The following is a 16630-nucleotide window of genomic DNA, read 5'->3' as shown; positions in this document are numbered from 1 at the left end:
ACCCATTCCACCCTTCCCAGTTCCCCACATCAATTATTATCGGCAAACCACACCCGGGCCTTGTTAGACTTGGCCCAATAAACAATTCCAATGCAAAAACAAAATGGAAATCTTCATAAATTAAGCACTGAAAAGCCATGGTCTGGCCAATTCTCCAGACAATGATTTATTTCTACTATGTCAATGACCCAATATGAAAACGTTTCGATCTTCAAATTTTCATTTAATGGAACGCCCATGATTATAATCATGAATAGATTGTAGGGTCTCTCTCATCGTCATTAAGAATTATAGGAAGAGCAATTTGATTATCATCTGGTCAAGTTATTCAGACTTCTCCCAGCATTACCTTCACATAAAAATTCAAGGGAAATTCGTGTTTTAGTTATCTGGACATGATCCTGCTCCTAAGCATCTTGAGATTCAGTCACCATTACAACCATGAAATCGTTTATCTACATGAAATGAACTTTTAAATTTAAACTCCCGCATGCAACAAGAAATTCTACTCTGATTCTAATTTTCCCAAAAAGTAGCGTGTGGTACGAAGATGGCTTATAAGGGGGGGAAATGGGGGAACTGCTCGACCATCCACTGATCTACCATGACTGACTCCAGATTTTACAGATGTCATGCGTTGGACCCTTGAGGGACCTGTCGCACTTCCAAGTTCCAACATTGCAAACGAGTAACCCAACGAGATCTATTATATTGCTCTTCCTAAAAAAATCCTTGAGGGCTAAAGGACAGGCAAACAACTGTTGATACTTTTTTCTCTTCGGCCAACAATTATTAACACTCAATCTACCGAGCAGGGGTCACCAAGGCTGGACAATAAACTCGAGTCACCAATAAAAATGCAGGAGACGTTTGAAAAGCTGCTCAATTCTTTCAAAGATCTATGGTTCAATCAGAAAAGGTGACAACAAAAAGCAAACGAAGTATGAACATTGCTCTTCGCGTTCAATACCTGTTTGTATTATCAAAATCTTTATACAAACACAGCGGAGTATCTTTACTAGTAAGGGTAATTACAGTAAAATTAACAACAGCTCCTTCTCAATCCTAATGCAGATGACAGTTACCTAGTTAGATAGTATACTATAAGAAAAACTACAACAAATGACACCACAAGTGTGAACATTCTCCGGCTTGATTTTGTCTCGAATACCTGAAAAGAAGATATGAGATCATCAAAATTCAAAACCTTTATCTCAAACCCTCATTCCTTTTATTCCCAACAACAGCAGCAAAAGAGGAGGAAGAAGAGGAGCAGAATTAAATAATGTGTATAAAGAGGAACTGCAAGAAGAATCAATCATTCAAAAGGCATAAATGAATTTTAGACGATACCATTTTAAATTTGTCCATAGTGCCTGAAAGGATTCCTCTTGATGCATCCATATCATTGCCCTAAATCAGTACCAAAAAATTATACTACAGCAGAACAAAGAAAGTAACAGAGCAAACATCTAACTAGGTTTCAACTTCCAACAGTTGCAGCATACACACCATTCGGTCCAGCATACGGTTATGGTTATCCACCTCCTCATTTATATCACCTGACAACTGTTGCAATCATGACCATTAAAAAGAATAAGTCCAGTTAATATTTAGCTAAACATTCTTAAATCATCTACAAAAATGAATGCTAATCATATCTGTACGAAATACCAGTTGACTTGCCATATGTTAAACATTTTGAAAGGTCCACAAGAACCAGATAGAGATAGAGCTCTCATCCAAAATGGACGACGCCTCTTATCAACCGTGATAAACTTACTCTTTTTAGAAGATTGACTCTATCTTGCAATCCATCCAGTGCTGTTTCATTGTCATGTTCATCAATTTCATGGGAAGAGTACGAGGATGATGCCCTGATACCACCCTCTTCAATGCCATCAAAAAGGGCAACCCTGTTGTTTCGGAGATCCCTGCAAGGATTTTTTTTGGGGGAAAAAAAAGCATAAAACCCACAACGGCCAGAAAACAAGCAAATTATATAAACAACATAAATTTCTTTCTAGCTACTTAAACCATTTAACTGCTATAAACTGAGCCAATATCTCCATTACAACATAAAACATAAAACTCATGAGAGAATATGCTGAGAGAATTAGCTCTAGACAAATTTTCAGTCTTAAGATAAAAATCCTGATGAGCTCAACAACTATTTATGGTTTCCAGTAGTCATGTTGAAAGTGTTCTTAAAAAACTATTTCTTGAGAGCACAAGTAATAGCAAAGATATGACATGCCCCAAGTCCAACAAAGATGCACTCAGTTCTCGCATTTGGAAGGCTGCCAGTGCGCACATGTCCTACCCATTACTCACAATACAGGCCTTACACAGCTAGACAATGTCCCAAGGTCTGTGCGCCCATTTATGCGAAGTCCCATGGCATGGACTTTGAACAAAGACTCAGGCAGTGAAATCCTTGAAAAAGAAGTAATCCGCTGAATAATAGAGTTCGGTTGCAACCAGAGGAGTTTAACAAAGAATAATGAGTCACCAGCTCACATTTGGTTCTACCAGGATGAGATTAGAGGGACAGGACTGAATGAAGAAAATTACCCCGTTGCACAGGACAGAAAGCGATTAACTGAACTGGAAGGCAAATTAAAAATTAAAAAAGAAGAAAAGTAATTTTGTAATGGGTCTCATACATCAAAGACAGCTTGCCTTTACAAATTAGACCATGGTAACGACACAGAGAGAGAGAGAGAGTGAGAGCGCTTACACCACATCTTTGTTTGAAAATTCGCACATTGCTAAATCCATTTTAGAGAAACCTTAACAAATTTTAGCAAATTCGTCCTCAACCTCATTCTTGTTCGCACCATAACAAGCTAGACCAACCAACTGAAACCAGTTAAATCAGAGATATTTTTCTTTCGAAATAACAAACGGCATATTTACCATCAATAATCGACATGGAACCGATAGCCCAGTCATCAGATCAACAATGACTGGAACAACAACTGGAAGACGCAACGAACAGTGAATTTGGAAAGGATATCGACATTAACACCCTATCTAGATTTTACAAAACAGAATTTCAGTCCAACCGAGCAATCCGAAGTGTATGACCAAAAATTTAGATAGAATCAGAGTTGTGAAATTGCTATTTGCTAATCAATCATGGTAAAATTGTCATCGGATGGAAATCCAAACTATGGCCCAGGGATCCAAATTACCAATAGCGGCCCAACAAATCGAATGATGAAAAGTCTACTTCAGGAAATAAATCCACAGATCGATGCATTGGAAACAGGCCACCAACATAGATCGAATCTTCGGGGAAAAAACTATTACTCCAACAATAAAGGTAAGTATAAATCAATAATTCACACTAACCTCCTAGAATTCATGGCTGACAATATTACCGATACGATGAGTGCTCGCAATTACCCGATCGTCCACTCTGTATACAGGAAAAGAGTTTTCACATGTAATTCACCAAAAATTCTCACGATGAAATAGAAATCACAACGGGAAGCAAATGAACGAAGAACAAACACACAAACTATCGAATAATGCAATAAATATGATGAACAAAAATCAGATCTGATGAATTTTTGAATGATGAAATAGAGCTAAGAAGGAACAAGGAAATTCTATCGCGAACGCCAACCTTAGGAAAGGAAGGAAGGAGATTATCTTTTCCGAGCAACACGTATGAAGCAGAGAGACGAAACAGAGAAGTAACGGAAATTTATAGAGTGCGCAACCTGACGAGTGTTGCTCAGGGGGCTAAGAAAGAAGGAGCAACGCGGTCATACAGGATTACTTAACCCTTTTTCGCCTCTACTGGCCCCACTAATGATTTCAATTTCCATCTGCACTGTCGGTTCGGCTCCGCGCTCCTGATACCGTCCATCCACTGCGCGGTAAAAAAAAAAAAGGGGAAATTTCACTGTAAGACCATAGAAGACAATTAATATCAAAGAGCTCCAAAACTTTCGGAAACCTCACTGCAGGATCAAGGGACCAATCTGATATTAATTTTTAGAGTGAGATTACAATAATACCCCTCTCTTTTTATTTTATTAAAAAATAAATATTTACCGGAGTTACTGTTCCGGTCACCGGAGGTCGGAGGTCCAACCACCGGTGCTCAAGTGGCCGCCGTCGGGGTCCGGTCACCAGTGGCCGGAACAGTAACTCCGGCGGGACCTCCGATGGCCGGAGTTTTTTTGTTTAAAACAAAGTGGTCAAGGGAGGGTTTGAACTCAGGACCCCTTGGCACACCAAAAGACTTGAAACCACCAAGCCAAGCAACCCATTCAATCATAAAATGCAAATAAAACTATATATGACAAAATAAACGCAACAGTCCAAATGTAAGTGAACAAGTGAAATTAGACGATTTACAAGTGGAATTCAGAAATTTGCAACAAAAATTAGGCAATTTACAAATAACAAAATAGAAGTCATAACCCAAAATGCAAGTATTTAAGTGCAAATGAGCAAGTAAGATTTGAAGATTTACAATAAAAGTTTATGGATTTACAACCCAAATTTGGTAAACACAAGAGAATTCACAACCCAAAATGTAAGTGTTTGAGTGCAAGTGAACAAGTGAAATTAGACGATTTACAAGTGGAATTCAGCAATTTACAACAAAAATTAGACAATTTACAAATAACATAATGGAACTCACAATCCCAAATACAAGTGTTTAAGTGTAAATGAGCAATTAAAATTTGAAGATTTACAACAAAAGTTTATAGATTTGCAAGTGAAATTCGACAATTTCACTTGCTCATTTGCATTTAAACACTTACATTTGGAGTTATGACTTCTATTATGTTATTTGTAAATTGCTGAATTCCACTTGTAAATCGTCTAATTTCACTTGTTCACTTACACTCAAATACTTACATTTTGGGTTGTGAATTCTCTTATGTTTACCAAATTTGGGTTGTAAATCCATAAAATTTTATTGTAAATCTTCAAATTTCACTTGGTCATTTGCACTTAAACACTTGCATTTTGGGTTATGATTTCTATTATGTTATTTGTAAATTGCCTAATTTTTGTTGTAAATTGCTGAATTCCACTTGTAAATCGTCTAATTTCACTTATTCACTTACACTCAAACACTTACATTTTGGGTTGTGAATTCTCTTGTGTTTACCAAATTTGGGTTGTAAATCCATAAAATTTTATTGTAAATCTTCAAATTTCACTTGCTCATTTGCACTTAAACACTTACATTTGGGGTTATGACTTCTATTATGTTATTTGTAAATTGCCTAATTTTTGTTGTAAATTGCTGAATTCCACTTGTAAATCGTCTAATTTCACTTGTTCACTTACACTCAAACACTTACATTTTGGGTTGTGAATTCTCTTGTGTTTACCAAATTTGGGTTGTAAATCCATAAACTTTTATTGTAAATCTTCAAATTTTACTTGCTCATTTGCACTTAAATACTTGCATTTTAGGTTATGACTTCTATTATATTATTTGTAATTGCCTAATTTTGTTGCAAATTTCTGAATTCCACTTGTAAATCATCTAATCTCACTTGTTCACTTACATTTGGACTGTTGCATTTATTTTGTCATATATAGTTTTATTTGCATTTTATGATTGAATGGGTTGCTTGGCTTGGTGGTTTCAAGTCTTTTAGTGTGCCAAGGGGTCCTAGGTTCAAACCCTCCCTTGGCCACTTTGTTTTAAACAAAAAAACTCCGGCCACCGGAGGTCCCGCCGAAGTTACTGTTCCGGCCACCGTGACCGGACCCCGACGGCGGCCACTTGAGTGCCGGTGGCCGGACCTCTGACCTCCGGTGGCCAGAACAGTAACTCCGGTAATATTATTTTTTAATAAAATAAAAGGAAGGGGTATTATTGTAATCTCACTCTAAAAATTAATATCAGATTGGTCCCTTGGTCCTGCAGTGAGGTTTCAGAAAGTTTTGGGGCTCTTTGATATTAATTGTCTTCTGCGGTCCTACAGTGAAATTCCCCAAAAAAAAAATTGGCTGCTCAGAAAAAACTCAAGACAAAATTTCTACATACTTATTTTATATAGGATTAATTAATTTGCAAGTCTTTATAATTTTAATCAATTTTGAATCAGGTCCTTATAGTTTTTTTCTTTTTATTAAGTCCTTATTCTTTCACATGTTTTTAATTAGGTCCTTGCATTTTTTTTTATAAAGTCCTTATAATTTTCCTAAATTCTTAATCAGGTCCATGTTGTTTTAATTTTTATTTATTACTTAAATATAAACTTAATTAAATAGATTACTGAAATATAAAATATTAATAATTAAATTAAATTGATATAAGTAATATAATTAATTAATTCAGGAAATTTTTTTAAAACAATTAATATTTTCTTGCTGGAAAAAAATAAAATTATTATAATAATTCATTATTTTTAGGATGTTATTGTTTATAAACTAATATTAAATAATATATACTATTTTATGATTATAGAATAATATTATTAGAATTCATAAAATAAAGAGTAAAAAATTCAGGGACTTAATTAAAAACGAGAGGAACTTATAAAGACTTGATAAAAAGAAAAATAAATACAAGGACCTAATTAAAAATTTGTGAAAGTATAAGGACCTAATAAAAAGAAATAAAACTATAAGGACCTGATTCAAAATCAGTTAAAACTATAGGGACTTATAGATTAATTATCCCTTTTATATATTATAATATTTTTTAAAAAATTATAGGTTAGTCTTTATTCAAACGCTCTCCTGATATTAAGTGTTTGGAATATAGTTTTTCACAAATAATTTTATGCTATTCAAAAAATCAGTATGTGAAAAAAAATTTATTTTAATTTGCATGAACTTTACATTAAATGTGTTTTTATAAATTTTAAATTTTATATGGATAACATAAATTTATTATTTGTGAAAAGTAATTAGTAACTATGGTATTGACTGTATTAGCTCTGGTCTATTTTGATAATATGAAATATTTATACTACGTCAGGTTCTTAATATAAAAGTTAATTTAACTTTCAATCTAATCCTATATATAAGACCATAATTTACTTTATCTATCATATTTATTTATTTTTTTAAAATAATTCTTGTAATAGTTGCATAAGTTAAAAATTCTATCAAGTAATAATAGCTAGCTAATACACATGATTAATAAGGATATTCTAAAGAAGAAACTCCTATTTATTACAAATAACTAATTTAATAAACTTTTTTAATATATTCAAATTAATCAACTAACTTTTATATCAAGAACCAGAGATATAGTGTATAACATATGAGGTGCCCGGCAACTATATTAGCAATCATTCTTTTAATACCACTTCAAATCTTTAATATAAAAGCTAATTAACTAATTTGAGTAGATTAAAAAATTAATTAAGTTAGTTATTACAATAAATATGTGTTATCTTCTCGAAAATATTCTTGTCAATCATGTATTAGTTAGAACTAGAACTATATCCGATAAAACTTTTAATATGTGCAACTACTATAAGGACTGTATTAGAAAAAATAGATAATATAAGAAATAAAATAAATTAAGATGTTATATTTATACTTAAATTAGCTTTTTTAATTAAGAATTGGAGGCATTATTAACTTTCATCTGGCCCTCAAGTTACCGCCTAGGACCGCCATTTACCAGCCATGGTAATAATTTTTGGATGGATTATGGAATAGAAGAAATCTCCTGACGTGGTTTTCCTCCAGCAATCGTATTTGCGGATTTCAACTGGTCTCGTAAACTCGTAGTTTTTAATTTTACCTAGTACATTTAGTATTTAATATGAAATCTAGTTGAGTTATTTTGGAAAAACTAAAAAAATTAAATAAAATTACTCTAAAAAAATTATATTTATAGTGTTTCTTCAAATTAAGCTGTTTGGTTTATAAACGAATATATAATCTAATTAAAAAAGTCATGTAATATATGTTATAACTAATTTTATAATTTTATTAATTTATTTAAATTAGTTAATTGAGTCTTATAAATACGGGAGATAATGCAATTTTCCAAGTTTTACTGCTTACATGTTCAATTTCCATAGCTGCTTCTGCTTTCATACCCGTAGAAATGTTTTTTAAGTCTTTAGTTGACGGAAAGATTCAAAGATTATGGACACACAAGCTTGTTATTAGGGGTGAATGGATTTAGCGTGACCGGAAAACTCTCTAGACAAAATCTGGTATTTTCAAACTTGCGGAAACCACAATCTTGTCTCAGTTATAAAAAATTATCGTTATGGGTAAAACGTAATCGCACCATACACGATAAAATGGCTGTTGATGATGTTAGGAATAGTTTTCATAGGGAGTGGCAGGTTCTTATTCTTCATAATGCTAGAGAAAACCTTTCCATTGTTGATTATCTGGTAAAAGCTTCTTATGCGACGGAAGCTAACTTTTATATCCTTAATCCTATTAAAAGGTGGATTTTGATGGAGGCGGCTAGTTTTTGTACTGTTCTGATTAACGAGTAAGTTTTCAGTTTTTATTCGAGAAAAAAGAGGGCAGCTCAATTTTATCTGTTATATTCATCTTTTACCTGAAACTCCATATTTCAATACGCGCTTTGTGCATCATTGAATACCTGAGAAAGAGTGTTCGAAGTAATAGCACAAAGAAAAAAACAACAGAAAATCTGCTTTTGGCTGTGACGGTCATTTTGTGATGTCATAGGATTGTATTTAAAATCTGCCTTAAGCAAAGCTTTGAGTTCGACATGGTTGAGAAAACAGGCATGCCTTAAGCCATGTTAATTCCAAAATAAATCATTCTCTGTCGATAGGCATTCATAACACAATCGACTGTTAAGTAAGCCAACTTATATTTCAACCTAATGCCACATCCAATGCCAAATCCTGACCCTGGCTTGCGCTTTCTCATTCCTGGATTTCCTGCGATATTCTCATTTTAATAAGATGGTTCTTATAACCAAACCATCAGACCCAATATTCTCACCAAACATATATTAATGTTTGTTCCTAGATTAAAACTCACCAGGAACCCTGCGGCCACTCCTCAAGTCAGATCCACAGTCCAGAAAAACAACTCCTTCTGATCCTTTGTTCTTCACAGAGCAATTGGAAAAAAAAAAAAAAAGAAGTCAACCTGATATGACTATGACTCTTGTTTCTGTGGAATATTTAAACGAAAAATTGATCTATACCCATGGGAAAGTCAGTTCATTCCTAGAAACGATACATGATTGTCCTGAACCAACTGCACCTTCACCATAGCCTCGAACACTATCAGGGCCTCCAATTGCAAATGCTAAATGAGGAGCGATGGATCCCACAATTGACCCACCTGTTACTCTGTTAAACAAAACTGGAAGAATCAATACAAAAGAATAATGTGTTGTGTTGAACGTGAAGGGTGGTTATCTATGTTCAACTCACCTTGTGGAGAAAAATGCTGGCCCAAGTTTGAGTCCTCTTGAAGCAACAAATTTGAGCCGATTGAAGGTTAGCAAGTTGGTATGGAATGGAATCCCTTGTTCCATTTGTAAACTCAACTGAATATGAACATGAAGTAACTTGCAGTTAGTGAAATGGAATTTTATTTGAATATAATATCCGCCAAACTATGAGCATATCTTACATAAGAAAATCGGTCATTGGTTATTCGTTCATACTTAGATTCTTGCTTGATAACTATCATGTTGTCCGATGAATCTCCACTGCATTATACGAGATGATAAAAAGAAGCTGAAAATACCGAAACAGATTGTATGAATACAGAGATTAATGAAGTTTGAGCAACCTGAAGGACACAGGAAAACCATCTAGGTCCTTGCTAATAGAACGGCCACCATCATTCGTGAAATGGATATGCTGTATTGCGGAAACAAAAAGAACAGAACTTTCAATTCAATTAGATGCACGAACTGACATGGAACGTGATTAAGGAACATTATGAACTCCCCAAAACCTTAAAATTAACGCTGGTTGTATTGCTCCAATCAGAGGTCGAAGAAGATTCATCCATGTAGTGAAAGCCTACGGACAACGTGGAGGACCTGACATTTCCACTTGCAGAATGAGAAAATTTGTGCTTGGGAACGCCGTGAATCCGCACTTCCGGCGACATTTCATGCTGAACATGAAATACTAATTAAATAGAAGTTGTTGTTATAATTCTACAGTCTAAGCCTGAGCTAGATGAAGCAGTAAATCTATAAATGCAAATACAATAACCTTAAGGGTCAAACAAGGCTGGCCAACATATATGGGAAGAGGCCTCTTAAATGCTATCAGGAGGTTTGAATCATGCAGGCCCATGTGCCACGACATGTCAAGCATTTCGCTTCTGCCCAGTAGGTTATTGTGCTTCACACAGAATCTGCAATAAATTAACCAAACCAACTAGTTTCTGCGTCATTGAAATAAGAGAGAAGCCAAATCCGGCATGTAAACACGCTGTTCATATATAGCAAGAACTAAACCAAATTCCACGTACCTGCCGGTAGCCAGAGAAAGGAGACTAGCAGCAGATATAGTACTAAGACAGAAATGGAGAAATTAGTCATCGGCATTCAAGTTTTAACAAAAGCCAGAGATTAATCTGAAGCAAAAAGTGGTGAAGAACTTGGAAACCTGAGGGAAGGGAGAGTATGAGAACAACATAGCTTTTGTAAGAAATTAACTCCAATGTCAAGCTTGGCTGTTTTGCACGAAGAATCACAGTTTGTTGGGAAATAAAATTTGTGAAGAAAAGCAACGATTTAGGGGGCAAGATCGAACCTTTGTCAGCATGAATGCTCTTGTGAGCTCCCATCTTTGTTTCGGATCACAGGCATTACACTACGAACGACTGCAATATAAAGGATTATAGAAGAGAAGCAGCTGCGTATTCTGGCGGCAACATGATTTCATACTTGTCGCCAATTAATAAGAGAAAGAGAAGGTTCTAAGCTTCCAAGCTTTGACATTCCTTCTTTTGCAGAAACTCGAAGTTTGTCATCGTTTTGCCACCTTTTTCACATATTCCCCGCATCCTTTACTACTCCTCCGGTTCTAATTATCCAATTGACTATTTGAGGAGATTTTATTTATAATAAATAAGTGTTGTCATTCCTAAAATATCCTTGCTAATTAAGTATATTGGCTAAAACTATCATTATTAGAATGATTATCTTGGAAAAAATGCATAAATATAAGAGACAAAATGGATTGGGGTCTTATAATTAGGACCAAATAAAAAGTCAAATGGGGTCTTATAATCTATTTTCTAACCGAGTTTTCAGGAATAATAAATTTTTAGACCTTTAAATTTGCTGTTATTTTAGTTTTAATTTCTCAAATTAAATTATAAATTATGGTTCATCAAATTTCTTTTTATTTAAGATATTGGTCTCTATAATCTAATAAAAATTTAGGTTATTTTGTCCCTTGAAAACCAAAACCAATAATTTAAAATTTGGGAGGCTAAAAACCAAAATGAGAACAAATTTAAAAGATCAAAAATTATATTAACCCGAGTTTTTATTCAATACTTGACATGATTGGATTTAAATCTCTGTATTTATCTTTTAAAGTTCCAGGTTTGTAAGTGTAACCATGTTGTTCACTTGGTAAAATTTGATTTCTCATGCCGGCCTCGCGAAGCAAGCGAAATAAAATACTACCATAGAACTACATATTAATTATTAAATCAAAATATATTATGGTATACATTTTAGAAATTATTATTCCATCATATTTATCTGAGAAATTCAAAAAATTTGCCGATAAAATACTCTCTTAATTGTATTTTTTTCATTCTCTTATTATAATTGAAAATTTAGGTATATATACTTTTCATTTTTGGTTTATAGTATGGGCAATCTTTTATGGAAAAAAAGAGGAGACTAAAGTCTCAGGCTTTCTTAATTTTTGATGTTATTTAAATTTTAAAAGCAGTTTAAGAAAATAAAACTATAACCACAGTTTAAAAAAAAAGTAAAATATTTTGATCACCCTTCTATTTATTTTAAGTATACAAACATCACCTCTGTTTTAATAACATATATGTTAGTCCAAACCATTAATATTGTTAAAGAATATTCTGAAAAGATTCTTTAAGAATATTTTTTAATTAAAAACATATTAGAATAAATCTTGTTTACTATTTTACCCCTCATTATATTGAATCTCTAGTTTATCTTTTAATATTAATGATTTATTAATATTTTACTAAATTAAGACACAACTTTATAATTTAATTGAAAATACATATATACAACTACAAAACATTTTCAGCTAATATGTATTTATTAAGTTTTAGTAAATAAACGAGATTAAACATTTAAATTTATTATAAAATAACAATATGTATTTATAAAATTAATTAAATTTATAATATGATAATCAATTTAATATCATAACAAAAAATTATTAAGATATGTGTTAAAATTATTTTTAATTTCAAATAAAGACATATCATATGTTATTAAACAATAATTATTGGCTAATATATGCATTAAGAAGGGATACTTTGGTCAAAATAATTGGTCGATTTTATTAGTTAACTAATAGTTGAGTGAATGAAAGTGGAATATCAAAACTTAAAAAAAAAGGTTTGTGCAATATACTACCTCCGGTCCTTAATATAAGACCCCGTTTGACTTTTTGTTTGGTCTTAATTATAAGACCCCAATCCATTTTGTCTCTCATATTTATGCATTTTTTTCCAAGATAATCCTTCTAACAATGATAGTTCTAGCCAATACACTTAATTAGCAAGGATATTTTAGGAATGACAACACTTATTTATTACAAATAACTAACTTAACTTACTTCCTTAATCTCCTCAAATAAGTCAATTGGGTTTTATAATTAGAACCGAAAGTAGTATATTTTAATTTTGAGGGAGGTTCATATGGTTGAGTGAGTGAAAATTGAATTGAATATCAAAACTGAAAAAAAAAAATTGTGCAATATGTATTTTAATTTTGAGAGAGGTTCATGTGGGTTTTTTAAAAAAAAAAGAGCTCTCTACAGTTTAGGTTAAATAGATGAGAGATTGATGCATTTTAGTCTAAAAAAATGATAGGTCTTGTGCTTTCATTTTAGAAAAGTAAAGAACTATTAAAAATTATTAAAAAAAAGCATTTTTAGATATATTTATAAGTTATAAACATCTTTTAATTAAAAAAAGAAAAAAATTAAAAAAATGCATTTTTAGAGTATATTTATAAGTTATAAACATCTTTTAAGTTAAAAAAGAGAACTGCATAACTGGCATCTCTGGCACCCAAAAAAAAAAAAATGCAACGGGCCTCTGGGCGCGGGTGGATTTCGCGTCAAAACAAAATGAGCATAACTTCCGAGCGCTGAAGCCTGAAATCGACGCTGCTATTTTCGTGGCTTCCATGGATGACGGCGCCTTTGTTTCATCGCCGGACGTGGAAACGTTCCTCTGTGAATTATTACTGGATTCCACGCAACCGATTTCTGAGCGCTTCAGAGCTCTCTTCTCTCTCCGCAATCTCAAAGGCCCCTCTCCTCGCAATGCCCTTATTCTCGGTCAGTCGATGCTTATACTTTTCTATCCTTCTTTTTCTCCCATGTTCTCGAATGTTGCTCTAAAGAACCTTCGACAGATTGTTTCGTTTTGTACTATCCTATTTGGTGCACTCTTTTGTATGGCGACTGTTAAAGTGATTTTTTTAGAGATGAAATAAGAAAGCAAAGGGTTTTAAATGCTTGACTTGCACGATAAGGTAGTAAGGAAATTTGCATCAACTTAATGGAAAAGTGTATTTGTTAATGGCAAAAGTGCATTTGTTGTCTTCATCCCAGAGCTTTATTCATACTCGAGTTCAGTTTTTCTAATTTAGATTACTTGTTGTGGCGGACGTGACGGACATACAAGCTTTGTGCTATTTTATTTGATTGTTGTCGGTTTCACTCAAATTGATCCTAGCTGATCTTTTTAATTTGCAGCCACAAGGGATTCTTCAAATTTGTTGGCACACGAGGCTGCATTTGCATTGGGTCAAATGCAAGATGTGGAAGCCGTCCCTGCTCTGGCGTCGGTTTTAAATGATCTTTCTTTGCATCCCATTGTTCGCCACGAGGCATGTGCTTCTTCAATATTTTGTTTAAATCTTCTTTTTTGCTTTCTAATACCCTGCTTCCTTCATATTGATAAATGATTTTGTTATAACTTCATAGGCCGCAGAAGCTCTTGGTGCAATTGGTTCAGATAGTAATGTTCCTCTACTGAAGAATAGTTTGGATTTAGATCCAGCTCAGGAGGTTCGAGAAACATGCGAATTGGCTCTTCACCGTATTGAGCATTTGAAAGATTCTGGCTGTAGTTATGAATTGTCTGTAATTGATGCATCACCTTTTAAGTCTGTCGATCCTGCAGCTCCAGCTGCCTCATGTTCTTCTGTGGATCAATTGAGGTTTGTTTAGTCCATTCTAGTAGCTAAAGCCTCTGTGACCTTGAGATCGAGGACTGCGTTGCTAACTCATTTTAATCAACATTAGGAAAGTACTTCTGGATGAAGAAAAAGGGATGTATGAACGGTATGCAGCTCTTTTTGCCCTTCGAAATGATGGTGGAAATGAAGCTGTTGCTGCTATAATTGATTCCTTGGGTTCAAAAAGTGCTCTCCTTCGCCATGAGGTTTGTTAAATATTCTTTTTTTTTTTTTTTAATCACCTGATGTGAACTTTTTTCTGCATGTATGCTTTGTGTGAATATATGGCAGGTGATGTGCTCATCTCTTATGTACCTAGCGCAAAGGCCTAGAGGGTGCCTTAGTGGGATGCATGGTGGCGTGGTAGCTTTTTATAACTAATAATAAATTGATTTGATATTTATACGTCTGGTCTGATAATTGATAAATACTTGCGTCCACAACTTCTTAGTTTAGGCAAACTGATAAAAGCCATCAATTGGTCATTATATTAAACGAACCATCTAAGGCTAGAGGTTGTCTTTCAATTATTTCCTGCAGTTGTATGCGCATGATTTTTCCTGTCTTTTCTTTTTTTTTGGGGGGGGGGGGTCAATGGACACTTCTAATTTTCTATGCTGGTAATTTCTGTAAAATTTAGGTTGCTTATGTTTTGGGCCAATTACAAGACAAAGCTGCTTCGGCTGCACTATCCAATATACTTAAGGATGGGAATGAGCATCCCATGGTTAGACATGAAGCTGCCGAAGCTCTTGGTTCAATTGCAGGTATTACCACTGAATATTATCAAATGATGTGGGGTCTATTTCAAAGTAATAATGTATTAGAGAGGTGTTGTGTTGGTTGCTAACTATCCTCTTGCAGAATCAGAAAAATCATTTGATTCATGAAATTCATAACAGTCAATGTAATATTACCTCCAGTCCTATTTATAAGACTTAGGTAGTATAAATGGATTTAGTAATAGTTGAAGGAAATCACTCTTACAAGAGATGTGTAATCTGTTTTAAATGAAGACTTTTGTAATTTTTAGTTTTTGTGGATGTGGATGGGCTCTGCTGTTAGGAGTTGGAATCTACTCTCTGTTTGCCTGAAACCAGCAAAACATCATGTCTTCCTACTACTCTCTCATTTCTCATCTCTCAAATTTTAAAACTAACAAACATGACTTGCCTGATTTTTTCGCCTAACATAAATGAAGTACGTATGCTAAGGTCCCATCAATTTTCGTTTAGTTCTGCTGAGCTACTTGAATGATAGTAGTTAACTACCACAAAATTGATATCAATCAATTTAAAACATAAAATTTATGGCAAGTAACACTATTCTTTTTTTTTTTTGACCGGAAGGCAAGTAACACTATTCATATGCTGTGAACATGTAACTTATTCATTAAATTCTGGGCATTATATGGTGCTGACATCCTTCATTAGTTCTACTTATGCAGAGTTTAAATTTCAACTGGTGTTCCTGTTGAATTAACACATTTGTTATCTTGTATACCTTCTAGATGACCGAAGTGTAGCCCTTCTTGAGGAATTTGTGGCTGATCCGGAGCCTCTTGTCTCACAAAGCTGTCAAGTTGCTCTGAGTATGCTAGAATTTGAACGATCAGGGAAATCATTTGAGGTACGTAAAGGAACCGTTAATACTAGTGGATTTTTCTTTTCTGTTAACTGACACAGCATCTCCCCTTTATGGAATCTTTTTTATGGTGCAGTTCCTCTTCATGCGCTCGCCACTTGTTGAATAAGTTTTTCAAGTTGGCGTATTTCGTCATGCCGATACTTGAAGAATAGGTTGATGCATGAGACCAATGAAAAAAGGAGACTCAAAATTTGTAGGATTTCTGACAGAGGAGTGATGCTTTTTTATAAAGTTAAAAATTTTCAAAGTATAATTGTTGAAAATAGGAAACGTCTAGTCTTATATAAACATATCCACTATAGTAGGGTTTTGAATGTGGTTCTATCACTTGTAAGATATCTATTGCTGTTGGCATGTAACCATGGTCAAGATTCTGTGCTCTTTCCAAGGTATGGTGATACTGAGGTTGCAAACCAGTTAAGGTTGAAAGGATATGTTTCCCAAGAGTCATTTTCACGGGGAGGCAAGGACTGAGTTTATCTTTCTTATTTGCCAATGATATCTTTTCTATGTTCATATTCAACCCTCTGTATCCTGGAAAAAGTCGACGTGCGCTGATACTGAAGCTTGGGTAACGAGATGAGTGTG

General features: G+C 33.9%; 3 protein-coding genes across 4 annotated transcripts; 1 reads left to right on the top strand and 2 right to left on the bottom strand.

Annotated features, from left to right (window-relative positions):
- Positions 1-869: 869 nt before the first annotated feature.
- LOC114717371 (bet1-like SNARE 1-1) lies at positions 870-3749 on the bottom strand. Of its 2 annotated transcripts, none has more exons than XM_028902493.1 (6): positions 3622-3749; positions 3358-3424; positions 1784-1934; positions 1513-1569; positions 1354-1413; positions 870-1171 (listed from the first exon to the last, which is right to left on the bottom strand). In XM_028902493.1, the coding sequence occupies exons 2-6, from the start codon at positions 3369-3371 to the stop codon at positions 1082-1084; spliced, it is 372 nt and encodes a 123-aa protein (XP_028758326.1). In that variant the 5' UTR covers positions 3372-3424; positions 3622-3749; the 3' UTR covers positions 870-1081. The 2 variants fall into 2 exon arrangements, with proteins under 2 accessions (XP_028758326.1, XP_028758325.1); XM_028902492.1 differs by having other exon boundaries at positions 3635-3749.
- A 4931-nt stretch (positions 3750-8680) lies between these two features.
- Positions 8681-10764, bottom strand: LOC114717370 (outer envelope protein 80, chloroplastic-like). The gene is made up of 11 exons (XM_028902491.1): positions 10728-10764; positions 10581-10647; positions 10444-10485; positions 10182-10326; positions 9916-10080; positions 9748-9818; positions 9586-9664; positions 9384-9499; positions 9152-9299; positions 8983-9052; positions 8681-8879 (listed from the first exon to the last, which is right to left on the bottom strand). The coding sequence occupies exons 1-11, from the start codon at positions 10759-10761 to the stop codon at positions 8728-8730; spliced, it is 1089 nt and encodes a 362-aa protein (XP_028758324.1). The 5' UTR covers positions 10762-10764; the 3' UTR covers positions 8681-8727.
- A 720-nt stretch (positions 10765-11484) lies between these two features.
- Positions 11485-16565, top strand: LOC114717407 (deoxyhypusine hydroxylase). Its single transcript, XM_028902534.1, has 8 exons — positions 11485-11527; positions 13191-13490; positions 13911-14044; positions 14142-14377; positions 14463-14601; positions 15036-15162; positions 15906-16024; positions 16116-16565. Exons 1-8 carry the CDS (start codon positions 11485-11487, stop codon positions 16146-16148), a joined length of 1131 nt encoding a protein of 376 aa, XP_028758367.1. The 3' UTR covers positions 16149-16565.
- Positions 16566-16630: the final 65 nt, after the last annotated feature.

This window comes from Neltuma alba, unplaced genomic scaffold, assembly GCF_004799145.2.
Source record: "Neltuma alba isolate B1F8T4 unplaced genomic scaffold, ASM479914v2 tig00011735_pilon, whole genome shotgun sequence".
Lineage (NCBI taxonomy): Eukaryota > Viridiplantae > Streptophyta > Magnoliopsida > Fabales > Fabaceae > Neltuma > Neltuma alba.
The sequence above is the reverse complement of the archived record's forward strand: the minus strand, read 5'-3'. Positions and strand labels throughout refer to the sequence as shown.